At 42.4% G+C, this 18,676-nt stretch overlaps 1 protein-coding gene across 25 annotated transcripts in view; it reads left to right on the plus strand.

Moving 5' to 3' along the window:
- The window catches only part of NRXN1 (neurexin 1), a 1,139,759-nt gene that overhangs the window by 765,608 nt on the left and 355,475 nt on the right, over nt 1-18,676 (plus strand). The window contains exon 1 of one of the 25 annotated variants that reach the window (XM_083175258.1): nt 1,468-2,478. The exons of 21 other annotated variants lie outside the window; for them this stretch is intronic. In XM_083175258.1, the coding sequence (XP_083031384.1) occupies nt 2,229-2,478 (250 nt within the window). In that variant the 5' untranslated portion in view covers nt 1,468-2,228. Of the gene's footprint in view, nt 1-1,467; nt 2,479-18,676 lie in introns of those variants that run through there. 3 more of the 25 variants (XM_083175257.1, XM_083175256.1, XM_083175255.1) reach the window with 3 other exon arrangements.

The raw sequence follows: 18,676 nt of genomic DNA on the forward strand, positions 1-18,676 counted from the left end.
TCTATTGCACTCCATGTATAATTATATGATTAGTCTTTCTGGTAAAAGGTAGACTTTGTCGATCAATCTCTGTTAAAGAGAAGAAAAAAAAAAAGAATTGGAAGCGATCAGCCCTACAGTGCAGCTCTGTGAGCTGCTGGAAAGCAGAGGGACGTAAGAGCTCTCGGCTTTAACCAGTTCATCTCCAAAATTAGCAGTCACTCTGTTCCCTACTGGTGTTCAGCACCACGCGGTGGACAGCAACTAGTTAGCGCTTGTGCTATTGCCTACTGTTGATCAGCACCAGCGCACTGGACAGCGACTCGCTAGAAATGAGGCTCTTCTGTATACAGGTTCAGCACCGCCGCTGTGGACAGCGACTCCTTAGCCAGTGTACGGTTCTCTACTGGTGTTCAGCACCACCGCGGTGGACAGCGACTGGGTAGCGAGTGTACGGTTCCCTACTGGTGTTCAGCACCACTGCTGTGGACAGCGACAAGGAAGCTCTTTTACTGTTGCCTACTGCTGATCAGAACCACCGCACTGGACAGCGACTCGCTAGAAAATAGTATTTTCTGTATAAAGGTTCAGCACCGCCACGGTGGACAGTGGCTCGTTAGCGAGTTGACTATTCCCTGCTGGGGATCAGCACCACCGCGACAGAGAGTAACTCGCTAGAAATGTAAATCACTCGTATCCATATAGTGCAGTAGTAGTTCATCAGCACCACCAGGTTACTGCTAGTTATATTCCTCTGTTATATAAAAAGAGACAATACATTGGATTGCATTTTATTGTGGGAGATAGAGATAGAGAGAGAGAGAGAGAGAGAGAGAGAGAGAGAGAGAGAGAGAGAGAGAGAGAGAGAGAGAGGATGAGAGGGAGTGAAGGTGTGAGAGAGAGTGGGGGGTGTGTAAGAGAGAGAGAGAGAGAGAGAGAGAGAGAGAGAGAGAGAGAGAGAGAGAGAGAGAGAGAGAGAGAGAGAGAGAGAGAGAGAGAGAGAGAGAAAAAGAGGGGTGAAGGGAGGGAGGGATAGAGAGAGAGAGGGGGGGGAGAGAGAGAAAAAAGAGAGATCAGAGAGAAAGAGAGATTCAGCTTTATGGGGAAAACCCCCTCACTCCCCGATATATGTTACAGCATTCCTGACATAGAGCACGGAGAGCGCAAGGCGGCGCAATAGCCCATTGATTAATTCTGAGAGAGGTCGGGGCACCCCTTTGGCACGCAAAGGGTTAAGTCGATGTGTATAAGTTTTCTTCTTTTTTTTTCCCCCCAAGATGTTGGAATATTTGATGTATAGCATGAAAGGGGAAATGCTGGGGATATCTGCACCAGTGCCTAGCGCAAACGGCGAAGATAAGAGTTGGTGTTTCTTTTGAACATTTCTGCGAACTGAGCAGCGCATGCTTTGGTGTTCTAGGTGTATAATAATAGCAAAGGGAATCAGAAAGGGTTTTTTTTTCACACCAGTATTCTGCCTCCCTCTTTCACATAGGCTCTTCCTCTGCATTGCATCCAAGCTTCAGTGATTTGCTGTTTGGAGACTGCAGATTTGCATAGGCTTCAGATCGGAAGCATATTCTTCTCCTTGATTCTTTCATAAGGGTGCACTATTCTCTGGAAACATCCTCTGGTATTACTGTTAATAGTCAGAGCACTCAGATGGCTGGAGGGGAAGGCTGATTATTGAGTTGCTGTGGTTAAGACTGCTCTGTGAGTCCATACACTAAATGCAGGAATCTAGGAGAGCACATCAATTCTTATTCCTCAGCAAAGCTCTAGGAAGTGGCATCTTTTTTTTTTTCCTCTTCAGTATTCTACCTGGATATCCTGTGGATTAATATGGATGCGATTCATCTAGAGAAAATCCCTTTTATGCTGGTAGTTTTGCAAACTATGGATCGTTAATTGAAAGCTGCTCCCTCAACTTGTCACCTCTTCTGATTTGAAGAGGATCAAGTGAAGACATACACACACACACACACACACACACACACACACACACACACACACACAGATTGTGCGTTCCAAGTGACTATGCGTTTGGCTGGGGATTGGTTTCATTGGACCAGAAAACCAGGGCTAAGGATGGAGTAGACGGAGGAAGGGGAGAAAGTCGTATTTCCCAGGCGCAAGAGGAGAGAGGAGACTGGGGGATGGCGCTGTGATTGTCAACGCTTGTGGAGTAGTGTTGGGGAAAAGTTTGTGCAGAGCTGCGTCCGGGAGGCTGCGCTCTGCCTGACTGCTCCATGCAGCAGCAGCAGCAGCAGCAGCAGCAGGAGAGGGTGCGTTGGAACTCCAGCGCTGACCCGGGTCCCGGGAGCGCCGGCCTCCGCTTGGCCATGTGGATACTGCCTCTTACCCTCAGTGGGGTCTTCGGGGTGACCTGGGGGGCATCGAATCTGGGATCTCACCACATTCACCATTTCCATGGAGGGAAGCATGTATCGGCGCCTATCGCGATCTACAGGTCACCTGCGTCCCTAAGGGGTGGAAACGGTGGGTTTCTATTTTCACCTCCCCATGTCTGTTTTTAATTTGCTGGTTAGAAGGAACAAATAATGCCCTGTAAATGCATATATCTAATGCTGCCTTCTAATGACATAGATGCATGAATCCCGATGCCTCCCCCTGCCCCCTACTGATGCCTCCCCCTGGCATGGAAGAGGTTAATCCGTGCCAGCAGTGCTCGTCTCTCAATATGATCTTCATGTGAATATGCTGCGGGCAGACAGCTTCTACTATTGTGGCCATGATTCCAGTTAGAGCACATCTCTTGGTTTAGCACTTAGCATTGAATATTGCATGTGTTTGATGTGCCCTAAGTGGGTGGATAATGTCCTGGTTTAATATGATTGTGCATACAGTACAGTATTTGCAGTCTATTCTGGTTCATGCACAGAAAGGGGGAGAGAGAGAAAGAGAGAGAAAAAAAGAGAGAGAGCATTCTACAGTACTATGCAATACAGAGCTGAACCACAGGAAAATTGCATTGTGAATGTGTATAGATCGTTGTGATGTACTGTACAGTATGACACACACACACATGGGAACCGTCTGTGTGTGTGTGTGTGTGTGTGTTTGTGTGTGAGAGAGAGTGTGTGTCATCATACCTTAATCAACTGTTGTTTTCAGTCCCTGGATAGTTGAACGCTCATGGTTTGTGATCGGTGCCCTCTGTGTTCCTCATTTACCAGTATTCTTGTTAGAGATTGGATTACACTTTACATTGAATACTGCATGTATGCGATGTACCCTAAGTGGGTGTATAATGTCCTGGTTTAATATTATTGTGCATACAGTATTTTCAGTCTGTGCTGGTTCATGCACATGACTGTAGAGAGGGAGAGAGAGCATTGTTCTATGTGATATCAGCTGAACCACTGGCATATTGCATTGTGAATGTGTATAGACCCTTGTGATACACTGTACAGTATGACAAACACATGGGAACTGTCTGTGAGTTTGTTTCTGTGTGTGTGTGTGTGTGTGTGTGTGTGTGTGTCATCCAGCTCTAATCAATTGCTGTTTTCAGTCTCTGGATAGTTGAACTCTCATGGCTTGTGTCCAGTGTCCTCTGTAGATACTGTGGGCAATGTGTATAGTCATGCAAATTACAGTGTAACATTTGTTATTTGTGTTGCAGTCCCTCCAATTGCTGTTATTTGGATTTTTTTTATTGTTTAACATCTTCATTAATTTCTGCATTGCAAGCCAAGCACAGATGAGATATATTCACACATAATCTAAATGGCACATTATCTTCTACTGGTGCCAGTATGCAGAGTCCACTATTAGCTTCCCTTCTAGTATATTTGAGGTTTGTGTAGAACCTTTGTCCCAGTGGGATATAATTTATTCTGGACTGTGCTCCTGTCACAGATATTTCACCTGGCTTGTCTCTGTTCACTCACCTACACTCAGGCACATAATTACCTTAACCCCCCATTTGATGATTACTTCCTGAGCTTTACCAAAGTGGACGGAAGGCTGGGGAGATCATAAGGAAAAAAATGGCAATAAGGAAAACAGATTATCCTGAGATCCTGACATCTATAGAAAGTGCCTATAGCTATAACTGCATCCAGACCTGTCTAATACCTGCTGAATTTAAAGAACCATTTATGTGTGTTATCTTTAGTATTAGATTTTAAGAACTTGGAGTTACAGTACACCTAGGGCCTGCGACAAGGGTAATATAAGGAAACCAAGATGTCCACCTATTATCAATGCTGGTGTAAGATTACTGAATCACGATTTAGCAATTTTACTTTCATATGAAGCTTGATGCGGGTTCCCCAGGGAAGATATACTGGAAAAGCAGATTTATATTCTGTGCAGGAAAAAAACGTGATCTCAGGAGTCCGTGGTACTTAGAATTGTTTCTAGGAACATCTGTGCTAACAAAAAAATATCACTAGTTAATTTAGGTTTACTTTGAATTATTTTTATTTTATTATATGTGCAAATTATGCTATTTTAATATATTTGCATTTTGAAGCAAATGTTGTTATTAATATGTCCAAGATTTAACTATAGTTTTCATATCTATCTATCTATCTATCTATCTATCTATCTATCTATCTATCTATCTATCTATCTATCTATATCGATTCTGTATCTCTTTTTGCAACTAAAGCATTTACTACTGGTGAGCTAGAGGCTCTAATTGTCCAGCCAAATGAACATTTCTGATGGCCTGCAATGGCTCCTGCGCACACTGGCATTATTGGACTCCGTATGTCAATGATAATCCAAAAGTCTCCTGCAGCTACAAAAGAAAAATCTATTTGGCTTCTGCCCCTAAGATCACAAGAACACATTGTTTCAAGTGAATACAGAGTGCAGAATGCATAAGTGCAAAAAAAAAAACACTTCACAGTGATGTCATCATGATCCTAGAAGAGGTGGTGGTGGGGAATAACATTGTAGGGGTGGTCCTCACTGGCTCACCCCTGCTTCTATGTCTTTTATGTACAGAGTAATACGTAAGCTACCGATAACACAGCTTCCAATAAATAGAAGAAAAACATTCCTTCTTTTATTTTCCTTTCCTAACCTCTTTCCCATCCTAGTATAAAACATGGCAGGCATTGTGTGTGACACTTGTGCATTCTGCATGGTAGAGTGTGCACCCTATCCAAAATAAAGGTCGCCAAAAGCGCATCCAAAGTATGTTGGCCACCGTTATTTATCTTACCCCCTCCCCCCCCAAAAAAATTTTTTTCCAAAAAACGACTTGTTCTTCCTATATAAAGAGTGCGTGAACATAATTATATGGTATTTGGGGTATAGCATAATGTGGAACATGTACAAATAAAATATATAACCTTTATCCCCATAATTGTAGTAATCCCACATTTTGGAAATTCTTGTAAACAAGGAATCTGGGTTATTCAAAAAAATGTAGTTAATAGCTACTGTTACTGTATGTAAAGTGAGTTACAGGGAAATATATGGAATTGGGATGTTTCCTTTATCTTAGTTACACACATGTCCACACACACACACACACACACACACACACACACACACACACACACACACACACACACATATGTATACTGCATGTGTGTGTGTGTGTGTGTGTGTGTTACACAGAAGTCCTGAAATAAGCAATATTAAATGTGCTTGTAGAAACTAAGAAATGGGAATAGGTATATGCCCCTTTAAATTGAGGTATGTGAACTAGCCTGGAGATCCCATGGTCCTGAACTGGTTAAAGCTCCCATAACTATATTGTAGACTTACAGTACTGTATTATGAAGTCCTGTCTTGAAATAGAGAGGTTTGTGAATCAGGTTTATCCCCTTTGCCAGCACATGGTCTCTCCCTGCCATCAACACCTGTGATGTGATATCATACTGTAAGTCACCCATTGCTCTCCTGCTTATCACATGCACAGTAATTCAATTGAAGAGGCAATTGCCTGGAGAGCCCATTGCAATCCAAAGAAAAGCCGACTAATGGTGTGGTAACAGCACAAAACGGCTTTACGTTTACATTTTAAATATCAAGAAGAGGTTTATGTCATCGTTACTGCAACACAACATCATTTAAGACAAATTAAGTGAAGTCGGTTCTCTCAAGAATCCACAATATTGAGTGGCTTACACTGTGGTGTGTCCCTTATACTGATAAGAATTCGAAGTCACTTAATCAAATTAAAAACACATATCTAAGGATCTGTTAATATCATAGGGACAGTGATATCTATTATAGGAACATTATTGCCAATATGTATAAGAATAGGCTTAAAATATTTTAACTGCCGGTACACTTTTGCAGATTTTTGACTTTTGGTTAATTATTTTGGGAAAGCATCATCATGTAAGACCTGTCAGGAGGAACCAGTCATTTACTGTATATAACAACTAATTTAATCTGACCAACTGTAAGCAAAATTCTTCGCATCCTTTTAAAGCGTACAGAAAGGAAAAATATCAGAGCGGTATTTTGGGATGAAAGTTGCAACTGGCATTGACATTTGGTTGTCATTGGCGTTTCTCAGACCTAGTTTTGTCTGTAAAGGTCAGACATCAGACAAAGGTTTTCATGCTGGTGCGTTGGCTTTAGCTGGTGGCTTGTTTAAATCTCTGCTCTGTATTCCTGACCTGAGCATGTTAGTAAGTAGCCCTCATAACTCTTTGCCATAAAACCTTTTCTTTTACTGATTAATTAGCTTTCTGATTCACAAACTCCTCCACTGTAATCATTTATTTGGTGATGGCGGCCATGTGAATGATGGGCTGGGATTTTGTTATCATAACTTGGGTAGTTGACATCCACATTTTTTTTAAATTCGATCAATGTAATCAATAGGTTTGATTCAGATCTGATTGCTGTTGTGCATATCTGCACAGCGGACAATTGGCGATAGACTGCACATGCGTCTTGGCCACAATGCGCATGCACAACACTGTCCATCGATAATATCCTGATACTTTTTTCTTTGCTAGGTGATTGGCATGAATCTGGTGTTTGGGGGTGGTAACCCGCCTTTTAGTGAGAGTGTTGAATAATGCAGCTGTGCCAAAACGTTTTAGGGGAGGATGTGTGACATCAGCTCCTACCTCGATCAGGTTGATGTCATCGCAGCCACTGAGTAAGTCCAGACCTGCTTAGGGTCTGCGAACAGTGGTGACCAGTGGCTTATGAATGGATTTGGACATTTTTGCAAAGCCATTGCAAGTTGTACTCATTCATTCTTACGGCATACTCATTTATTCACAAGGTGAGATTTCACTGTAGCGTGGCAGCCAGTGGTGCACGCAGGGGGGGGGGGTGTTCTGAGTACCCAGAAACCCCCCCCCCACCAGGAGTCTCAGGGCTGAAAGCTGAGGGTCCCCTCTTTCCATGGATACAATCATTTTAAAAACCGGCCCTTGGGAACCGGAGATATCGGACTTCAAATAGTGGTACCCATCCAAGCCTGTTAACTGCTCTTCCCAGTCATATATTTCACTTTCTGTCTGACTTAGAGTTTTTCTGATGGTATATTCCAAAATCTTGGACGATCCCCCTTTGATGGACACTATTAGCTTGTCTCTACTTTTCCCAGAACCAGAGATATCAGCCTTCCTGCAGCTGGTTACTGCTGCAGCACCACACACCTGGTATGTAGTTTTCTATACTCATTGGCAGATTGCTCTGTCTCCTGAACTCTGATCCCCTAGTCCCCAATACCATTTGGTAGGTGGGATTCTCTAGTTTTTAATTCCATTAAAATCTAAGAAATCTATTTCCGGGAACTGGAGATATCTGCAGTCAAGCAAGCTGTCCTCCCACCAGAAAATTATGAATAATGAGCCCACTCCACTATACACCCCTCCTCTGCATATTAAACATCCTTTACCACCCTGGAAGTTATGTATCAGGGCCCCTTCATTCAGCCCAATGCCCCCTTCTCCCACCCCATCTCCCACCATCTGTGCAGTAAAGGGGTAATTAGTGGAAATTACTGATCCAGGCCCTACATGCTGAGCGGTTGATATAATACCCCCTACCACTCGTGGGACATCAAAGCCTCCCCCACCCCTACCACTGGAGGATCGGTAGGGGCCCCAATACATTGCTATGCCCAGGGGTCTACACTGCGGTTGACGCGCCTGTATGTATATATATATGTATGTATATATATATATATGTGTTGTGTGTGTGTATGTATATGTATACATATATATATTTTTATATATTTTATTATTATTTATATACATTTGGTCTATCTATAATACTTTAACTGACCCGGCATATACTGGGACACCTAAGTGTCAATCTCCGTGCTTTGCCCCGCCCCTCTGGAAACCCCCTTCTGAAAATCCTGCGTTTGCCCCAGCCTGCGTTTAACTGAACGCCAGCCGTTTCAAATTAGCAGGTCTGAATTAGGCCCAATGTGGAAAGCATCACTAGTGTAAATGTATATCGAGTCCATACATATATTAGTCCACTAGTCCAATTTTTTCTGTTTGTTTTTGGGAAATGACCGGTGGTCAGTGGGCCTTTCTATAAAAACACCTTTGCTCATGTTCTGTTGTTATGGTAACTGAATGTACAGTAACTCATCTTTTTTTAAATGTATTTTATTTTAGACACGTATCATTTTTTTTAAATATCAAAATGGGTTGTGTGATCGTACTGTGGCCATTGCGGTGGTATTTGTGTTCTACTTTTGAACTTGGACAGTGACATTTTCGATTTAAAACCAAAAAACCGAAGCCTTATTGAGACTCATGGCTTCATTTTTCTTCATTCTCCTTCTTTGCCATGCTTCATTTGCACTATCATGGCTTGTCATTTGTAAGGCTTACAAGGTGACAAAGCGCGGCTTATAGTTAACCTCTGCATATTTATGCGTGCTGACCCAGTTTGCAGGATTGTGCATTTGGAAGATACTGTATTGCATTTTTAGAATCCATTCTGATTGCTATTTGAAAAGAAAAGAAAATCACTAGGGAATAGTATAAATGCTTGCCATCATTATGTGCTAGATGTAAGGCTATCTCACCCAGCATGCATCGTCCATTAACACTTTGGTCTCTCCAGTGTTTCATTTAAACCTACAAATATATCTATAGTATCGTTGGTTAAACACTACCAGAGGATAATCATGTTTCTTAAAAGCACAGGTAGAATCTACAGTAGAAGAGGGGTTCAGTGTGATTTCCCGACAGACACAATACCGACACCCATTGACCAACAGTCAAATTACCGACAAGGACAAAATAGCAACATTCATTATGCCGACATGGTCAAAATACAGACATTCGAACTGCTGATAGGTCAAATTGTCGACATGAATTTAAAAGGATTGTCTTATGGAGTTACCGTACAAAATCTCATGTTGCATTGCATATTGTAATTGGATTGCATTTACTTTCATTTCGAACTGTTAAATGTAGAATCTGTTATTAACGTTAATATAAAATAGGTGGTCAGTTACATAACAACCTTGATATCATGCAATGTCAGAGGTTCTCAATAATGGAGGTGTGGCCATGGTCTGATTGGCGCCTTGTACAGTTTTGCAATTATTGTTAAACTACTGTTTCACCGCAGGATGCTCTGGTTCGTCCTGTGCAGCACTGGCAGAGATCAATCAATGGGAAACGGCTTTTATGAATGGAATGAGGTTTTCTTTGATGATTATAGAATGTTCTTTAACGTGTAATTCATCATACATTTACCCTTGTACAGTAAGTCTTCTTTAACTAGATTTGATAAAGACTTCAGCCATATTTGAATGCTAAATTGCCTCGAGTTTATTATTTTAATCTTATTTAACATAGTTAAGATAATAAAGGGTAAAATGACTAAAGCTTTGAAATAGATTGTGATACCATGGGTGGTATTTAATCCTGGCCGCTATTTCTGCCACAGAAATTGCTCCAACTGCCTATTCAATGCTGCTGTTACCAACAGCATTTAAGGTAGATTCCATCAAAACAGATCCGACTTTAAAACAGGTCACAACAGATCTGTCGAATTCACGACTGTCGAATTCATGGCCATTTTTCGACAATCCGTGGCCGTTTCCGCCAACACGCCCACTTTCCGACACTCGACAGCTGGAAAATTGAATTCCAATGTTGTGTTGAGCTGGGAGAGAATGGTCCAGGATTCCAACTGTTGAGACATTTAGACAGGAACGGTGAAGTGAATACCATCCTACAGTATGTCTATCATTTCTCTATTTCATCCTAGAAAATGATCGACTGAATCTGATTGGTTGCTATGGGCAACATCACATCTTTACAATTTTAGAAGCTATAGTAAATTTTCCCTTAAGGTTCAGTGGGTTCTGGATGATGCCCCAACAGTCGGGATTCTGATGGTCATTAGTCCGACATCGGAATCCCAACTGTCGTGACCCCGGCATACAGGGGCTATTCTCCCTCCTGGGGGTCCCGCAAGGGGCTTCATAGCACTCCCCCCCCCCCCCGTTGGCAGTCAGGATTCCGATGTCAAACTAATGACCAGTGGAATCCTGACTGTCTGAGCGTCACATTTGGTTCAGTTGACTATATGAATCAATTTCCTCAATATATTTTATGAAAATGATTTATTTAGGATTTCATATGCTGCATATTCAACTTGGGAAAGTGAAAAGACAACGTCTGTAATGTTATTACTTGCACTTTAAGGATAAACACAGTCAGGAACTGAGATTTATTCTCTATGGTGTTTCTAACTCAATCCTCTTGTCCAGCAATGAGATATATCACAGAGTAGATTGATGCTAAACATGACTGACAGCGATGTCCATATGTGTATAAGTGCTTTAACAGAATAGATGCATATTTAATGTTATAGTTACAGAATGTTGGTGCTAACAGTCATAGGGCTTCTTGGTATAATTGCTTGTTTCATTTTATACATAATTTATGTCAGATTGTTGATTTTAGGCCTTAGCCAGTCTAGAAACATTATTAAATGTAATCCCTTACTATAATTATATACTAAATAATTATGTGATGTTTTGTAGACATACATTTATAGATTGTTTATGACATACTGCGCAGGGAAAAATGTGCGACTGTCCGGCAGCTAGGGGAAGATGCAATAAACCCTCTAATACAGACAGGTGCTTATAGAAATCAGATTATGTCTATCATTTTCAAAAATGCAATAGAGAAATGATAGCTTCAATCTGATTGGTTGTTATGGGCAACACACCAATTGGTGTGTTTTAGAATCTCCATTGAATGATTTTTACACAGGCGCGGCGTAGCCAGAGACTTACTGTACTATATCCGGCCTGGAGCTGACATCACACGCTCTCCCCTAAACCGCTCAGGCACACCTAACATTTTCCTGGACACTCCCAGCATCTTCTCTGTCACTCAAGAATTTTTCTTGGCGCTCCCACTAAATGCCCGGTTTCCACCCCCAGACACCAACTACCTGTCAATCACCTTGCGAAGGGCGTGCATATTGCATCAATTGCAGGGTTTTCATTGCAAGATGGCCTTGCACATGAGTACTGCAAGCATGCGCAGTGTATCGATAACTCGTTCACCGTGCAAATTCGCAGCCGTGTGATCCGGTCTGTCTCGGACCCTTAGTCTTCCAAGTCTATCATTCGGCCAATGTTGCCTTCCATGCTTTCTGCCGTAACCCACCTGCAACTCTCAGATTTCTTAATTGCCATTATTCAGCAACAGCCTGTACGCTCGCTGTGTGCACTGAGTTATAACATGTATAGAGACAGCAGATTATTTATTATGCATGTATTATGACAATCTTTCTTTTTTTTTCGTACACAAGATGCCTTCAAAGGAAATATTCAGCATGCCTTTCTTGGCAATGCTATTACTTTTGTAATTATACTTCCAATTACAACAAAATAATTGGCAGTGTCCTGGCATGTCTCAACGAAAGCAATGGGTAAAAGTACTTGTGTTCCGCACAGTATTCCCTTTGAGCGATGATCTCTAGTCTTCAACAAGAAACAGCATGAACTCGCTAGAGTAAATCCACAGATATAAAAGCTATACCACGGCGATAAGATGTATACAAGTCCCCTAGGTGATATTAGATTCTTTTTTTTGCGATGAAGTTTCGCCATAACATAATATTAAAACCAAAACTCAATTGATCATTGTTTTGACAGACATGCATCCTGTTATTAAGAATAATGTGCTCGTGTCAGAGGTATAAAATGACCTTTTTTTTTTTTTGGCCGTGTTTTCTTACCGCCTACATATTTATGCTCTCTCTAACCGGGCAAATAAAATGCTACAGGTTCTGCCGCAAATGAGAAACCATCAGCTTTCTTCGGCTGACATGTGGGACAAGGCCTTTTTTTATTGAAGGATTGTTGAACCAGGGGATTCAATTTGTTAGGAAAATATATTTAGCTGATGTATTTGTGTTTTAATATGATGTAACAGCACCTGCACTGAAAATATATTTTCAGACCTCTTTTCCTATGTGATACTACAGGTGATATTGGGGTAGAAGCAGGGATAAGGGAGGGGAAGTGAGCCAGAGGAGTGGCCCATGGCAACCAATCAGCACTGAAGCAACATCTATAATTTGCATAATATAAAATTATACAGAGCAGCTGATTGGTTGCCAAGGGTCACTTCTCCTCCCTTATCACTGCTTCGTGCATCTACCCCATTATCTGTAAGATTCTCTCATCTCTCACACAGAATAATGGTAGATTCTTTCCAGATGTAAACATTCTTCATAAGTCGCAAAGTATTGTTAAACAGATGGTCATTAAAAGTAAAACTGTGGATGGCTGCCTTTGGGAAGTAGTTAAACGAAAGTGGATTTGTGAACATAGCTTCATAAAGATGCATTGTATTATCCCGCGACATCTCTTCTCACTTTGTCATTGTGCTTTCACAATACACAGTAAAGGCACATTAGGACACACCTGTAATCCTCCAAGACTAAATACCCTTCACACGACAGCCTCCCCTATTGTATCCCCCATTGACCACCAGTATGTACTTTTGATGTGGCCCTGGATTTGCATTCATTCATCTGAGACAATTGTTGGGTCTTAAATCCAGGGCCATACTTAAAACTTTGTGGGGCCCGTAGTAACAGTTTGAAGGAGTCTTGTCCCAATGTGTCTAAAGATAAACCTTTCTGCATCATTTGTTCATTGTATTCCCGTATTAGTGCCCTAGTTATATCACAATGCATAGCTGCCAGTGTACATTACGTACTATAGTACCCACAAATCCCATAATGACCTTAACGTGTCCCAGATTCATACTATGTGACAGGGAAGGTGGCCCCTCTCAGTTCTGGGCCCCATAGCAGCTGCTCTCCCTGCACCTATGGTGGCTATGTCCCTGTATATACTGTAACACATGTAACTGTGCCAGGGAAGGTGGCCCCTCTCAGCTCTGGGCCCCATAGCAGCTGCTTTCCCTGCACCTTTGGTAGCTACACCCCTCTATATAACACATGTAACTGTGCCAAGGAAGGTGGCCCCTCTCAGCTCTGGGCCCCATAGCAGCTGCTTTCCCCGCACCTTTGGTAGCTATGCCCCTGCCTATAGCTAATCTATATTCTCCCAAACACCCATGTATGATGGCAGGATTACAGTATGAGCTGTGTTATTCCGCCCTCACTTGTCAAAGAGAGAAGGGTTTGTAAACTCTTCCTGATCCAAAGATTGACATCTCCCTTAAGTAGTCTCCTAGAATAAAGAGAAGCGTATTTTACAACTTCAGAATTGGAAGGTTGCAACTGAGATTGCTGTGTTCCTTATTGTTACGACTGTCACCTATTATGCATGGCAATTTCCTCTGTCACTTTGACTGCTTTAGATCACATTGCCCTGAAATCATCCAACAACACTTGTGTAGCGCTCCATGGTCCGGTCGTTCAGCTGCACGCGGGGTCAAATTGCCTTCAGACTCATCCATCAGATCAAACCAGTTCTTCCAGAAGAAGTTGCACCAGACTAGTTCCATTGTACATACATTTGTTTATTTCTTTTATATGAACTATATTGTGAAATACCCCTGGATACATTTGTTATTGGGTTGTGTTGTTTTTTTTATTTTTATGTATTGCTTGTTTGTGATACCAGGAAGGCTCTAATTTCCTTTCACGAGTGCTAACCGTGACATAAACAGGTACATGACACAACAATGCACTGGTATTATAAGTGTCACTTATGTTGTTTATTTAGTCTGCGCTCTAATGTATGTTCAAACCGTTGCAATTATTTTGCCACCATTTTTTGAATGTGTGACTTCCAATTCAGGAACGATGTCGTTATTTACGTACTGTGACATATTTCTGATTCACAGCTGCCTGCCACGCAGAGAGGTTCTGCTTCATTAGAATATTCTATTTCTATCTATCACCCCTTGTAGAGTCGGTTTCCGCGTCCGGCCCGGGACCGCCTGTGTCCCGCGGTGGGAGGGGGGTGGGTGGGGGGAGTATACATCTACAGGAGGTGATTTGCATGCTTCAACAAGAGCTGCTCAATCTACATTACAGTACATTACTACATTGCGACGTACGTTGCAGAGTCCACCAAATAATGCCAGTGGCTCCCCCAGTACTAGAAGCATCTGTAGTCATTGAGACCATCTGGTTTATAAAGGAGCCTTTATTTATTGCTAATGTAATCATATTTTTTTTGTACATTTAATGTGTTTTCATAACTGCTTAAGGAATGGGTAATGTTCTAATGTGCACGCCCAGGGGTAATTGTACTAAGAGGGGAGTTCTACTGAAGATGAGATGTTGCCCATAGTAACAATTAGATTCTATTATCTTCTAGAAGGTGCTAAATAAATAAGTAGTAGAATCTGATTGGTTGCTAGGGGCCACATCCCATTTTGACTAGAACTCCAAACTTAGTAATTTTACACCACAGAATCCACTCCTACTTTTGTTCAAGATATATGTACAGTATATACAGGTTGAGTATCCCATATCCGTATATACGTTATCCGAATTATTCCAAAAACCGTGGGTTTTTTTTTGGAATAGTTCACATTTTTTTTCTCCCCCCCCCCCCCCCCAACCCTTTTTTTATACTTACCTCGTCCCCCGGCAGGCCTTCAGCTTCATCTCCGGCGTCTCCAGCGGTCCCAGGAGTGCATTGCGCGAGTTCCCAGGCGCGCCGTTGACGTCACCGGCGCGCGCACACACTCGCTCAAAGCACTCCTGGGACCGCTGGAGACGCCGGAGATGAAGCTGAAGGCCTGCCGTGGACGCCGGGGGACAGTCGGGGACCCACGAGGGGACAGGTAAGTATGTAAGAAAATATATATATTCCAAAAAAACGTAAAAATCCCTTATACGGAATGCTCGTGGTCCTGAGCACTTCGGATAAGGGATACTCAACCTTTATTCAAGTGATCAGGATCATATTTACAAATTGATAACTTCTTTATTATATAAAAGGCAAGTAAAGTACTGTATATAGCAGCAGAGAATATTACATTTATATTATCAGGGCAGATACCTGTATACACATTCTTCATAACAGTGGCGGCTCCTAACTCTGTGGAGGAAGGGGGCTGCCTCAATGCCGCTCTCGCTTTGCTGGTGCTGCTGCCGGTCCCTGCCGCTGCTGGTCCCTTCTGGTCCCCGCTGTTGGTCCTGACCCCTTTCACAGCTGTGGGACCGGCGTATGCCAGCCCCCAGTCCATAGAAGCATTATCACTGTTCCGGGTCTGGCGCATGCGCGGTATCATCCTCAGTACTGCACATGCTCAGAATGCAGCCCATTGAGGCTTTCTGGAGGGAGGGAACACTTCCCAATGGGACTGCATTGGGTGATTGGCAGGTCGGATATCCAATAGGAAGTCACTTCCAGTCACAGTGAAGCCGATGGCGGATTTTACCTGGGGGGGGGGGGAGGGGGTGCTGCCCATAGGTAAAAATCTGCGTATGCAGATTCCTTGTATTGTCATTTGACCCCTGCACAAAGGCAGTTACACTACTGGTAGCTTGCCATATATCTCTATATACTAGAAAAAAAACAAGTGAATTTTGCCCATGAATAATTAAGTAGAATCTGATGTTTTTGTGGCAACCGGTCAACTCAATGTTGATACATCTCGATGAAAGTTCCAATGATCTGCAAACTTCACTACTCCCTACATTTTACAGATTACATTAATAAAGGTCAGGCAACATATTATTTATTCATATATCTTACAACAGCTAAAAACATCATGGCACAACGTATCATTTTTGGTAGCTGTAATTGAACTTACCCCGAGTTTTACACACCATTCCAATATGCTGTATCAGTCGGATTTCATGTCTGCCATGAAAGCATTAACATAAATTCGAGTAAAATGAATAATAAATTAATCTCAGTCAGCATTGTAGTTAATTGGATGCACACTTAAATATGCATATTATGCATTGAGGTTTATATAACATTGTACTTGTTGTCAGCGCGGCTTGTCACCGTGAGGTTGGCACGGCTTTTTGATGTTGCCTGTAGACTAGCTACACGGTAATCAGAAGTGGAACACAGCTGACGGGTTCTTGATAAACATCTCAATACGAGAGTTGCTGCCTCTGTCCCCATCAAAGCTATTGATTGACTGTTGTGCGTTTACAAGGTCTAAGTAAATAGTAACAATCTCCTATTGTTGCTTATCTGCACCAGTAAACTCACTGGAACTCTGACCTGTCAAGTCTCATTTGGTTCCAGTGTTACTCTTGGGAAGACAACCATACTGTAGCTTTCTACATCTCCCTGGCAAACACATTAGACCGTCTAAGCTTTCAGCACCATTTAACCCATCTCAATATATATACATTTTTCTTTTAATGGTAGGTGCAAATATCTACAATATCTACGGCACGACATAGCCGGCTAATCCTGATCAAGCCTAAATATTTGATTAACTGTATCCATAATAGCTCAACCTTATGAGATACCATTAATAATATAATAATATCCCATAGTGTTTTTAAATAGAATCTCCCATTATCGTTCTTCTTCTGGCAGTCAAGCCGTTAGTTTGAAAGGTCGTTCTAGAGAGCTTTGGAATAATTTTTGAAATCTACTCGGGGCATCCTGGTGGCATCTTATTTAATGGGCACAATGCTAGTAACCAGTCAGAGGAGACTGGATTATATCATTGTAAATGATAACATGATAAAAGTAAATGGTACTGTATATAAAAACTATCTATCTATCCACGTAGAACCGGTGCATGCGCAGTAGCGGTTATGGGTAAAAACCGGACCAGGACAAGACCCCCGGACATCAAAATCTTCAGTCTGGAGCTTGTAGCGTCCGGTCCGGGGGGTGTCCTGTCCGGGGGGGTGTCCTGTCTGGGGGGCTGCCTGTGACACCTGTCACCAGGGAGAGGAGGAGGGCTAGAATAAAGCCTCCCTGTATGGTCTGGGCATGTAGCAAAAACCGGACGGGCCGGACCACACGGGGAGGCTGTAATCTCCCCTTCCCTGTGTCCCTGATGATAGCTATCACAGGGACACCCCCCAACCCCAGACAAGACACCCCCCGGATGGGACACCCCCCAGGCCGGACACCACAAGCTCCGGACTGCATATTTTGATGTCCGGTCCAGCGGTCCGGGGTTTAGTCCGAGTCCGGTTTTTACATAGTACCCGCAGTAGCTACCTTGGTACTATGCATGTGATGTCCCCCAACTTCTATGGGCAGTAGCCCATAGAAGCTAAAATACGGTCCCGATTCTATGGGCTGCAGCTGTAGAAGTCCATAGAGGCATCTCAGAGGGAGAAAACACCTCCCAATGAGACTGCCTTGGGTGACTGGCAGGTTAGGCTTCCAATTGGAGGTCACTGCCAATCACAGTGAAGCAGTGCAGTCAGTGCGGATTTTACCTGCAAGGGCTGCAGTCCTTATTGAAAAACGAATTGCCATCTCTCTCTCTCTCACTCTCTCTCTCTCTCTCACTCTCTCTCTCTCTCTCTCTCTATCTATAGTGCGGGTGATGCACTGTTGTAACAGATTGCAATATCGCTCATTTTATGTCACATCCCCATGTACCGTAATTCTTGCCTAGTTGAAAATGTAAAACCTATCTATCTATCTATCTATCTATTTATCTATCTATTTATCAATCTATTTATCAATCTATTTATCTACTTCTGTCTTTCTGCCTTTTTTACTACTCTTCGAAATGAGCAGAGACATTGTAGCTTTCTTAATTCACCCAGAAGTGCAACTTTTACTGGTAATAAACGGCACTTGCATCCAAATGTGTTCCATAAATTGTCACAGAACAAACTTTCCGTCAGTTCCTGCACAGGGGCCTTTTTTCCCGATGTGATAAATGAACCGAGCTAGCCCGGCTTTCACCAACAAACATACTGATTTAAAGTACTGAGGCCGAGTCATAAAGGTACCTTAGTCAGACTGGATGACACTTCTTCAATGAAGAAATGCAAACAGCAATGAGCTGAAACGCAGTTTCTCTTACTAAAATCCTGCCAACATTTAAATTTATGTGGCACCTGCCAGCCCAAGTGCCAAATCTCCAGACCTTTTAAATGCTAATCTGCTCCTTGTAGGAAATTCTTGTCTTTGGCAACAGAATAAACAGGCAGTGATGATAAAATTAATTACAGTCATTACGTCTAAATAAAAACAGTTAACTATCTTTGTTAAGAGCTACAGGAACAGCATTGCGGGTTTTAAAGTGCAAACCTAAAGATTCCCACAACTTGTACAACGCCCTCTACTCAGCAATGATCTGAACAT

Source organism: Crinia signifera, chromosome 3, assembly GCF_055691185.1.
Source record: "Crinia signifera chromosome 3, ASM5569118v1, whole genome shotgun sequence".
Classification (NCBI taxonomy): Eukaryota; Metazoa; Chordata; class Amphibia; order Anura; family Myobatrachidae; genus Crinia; species Crinia signifera.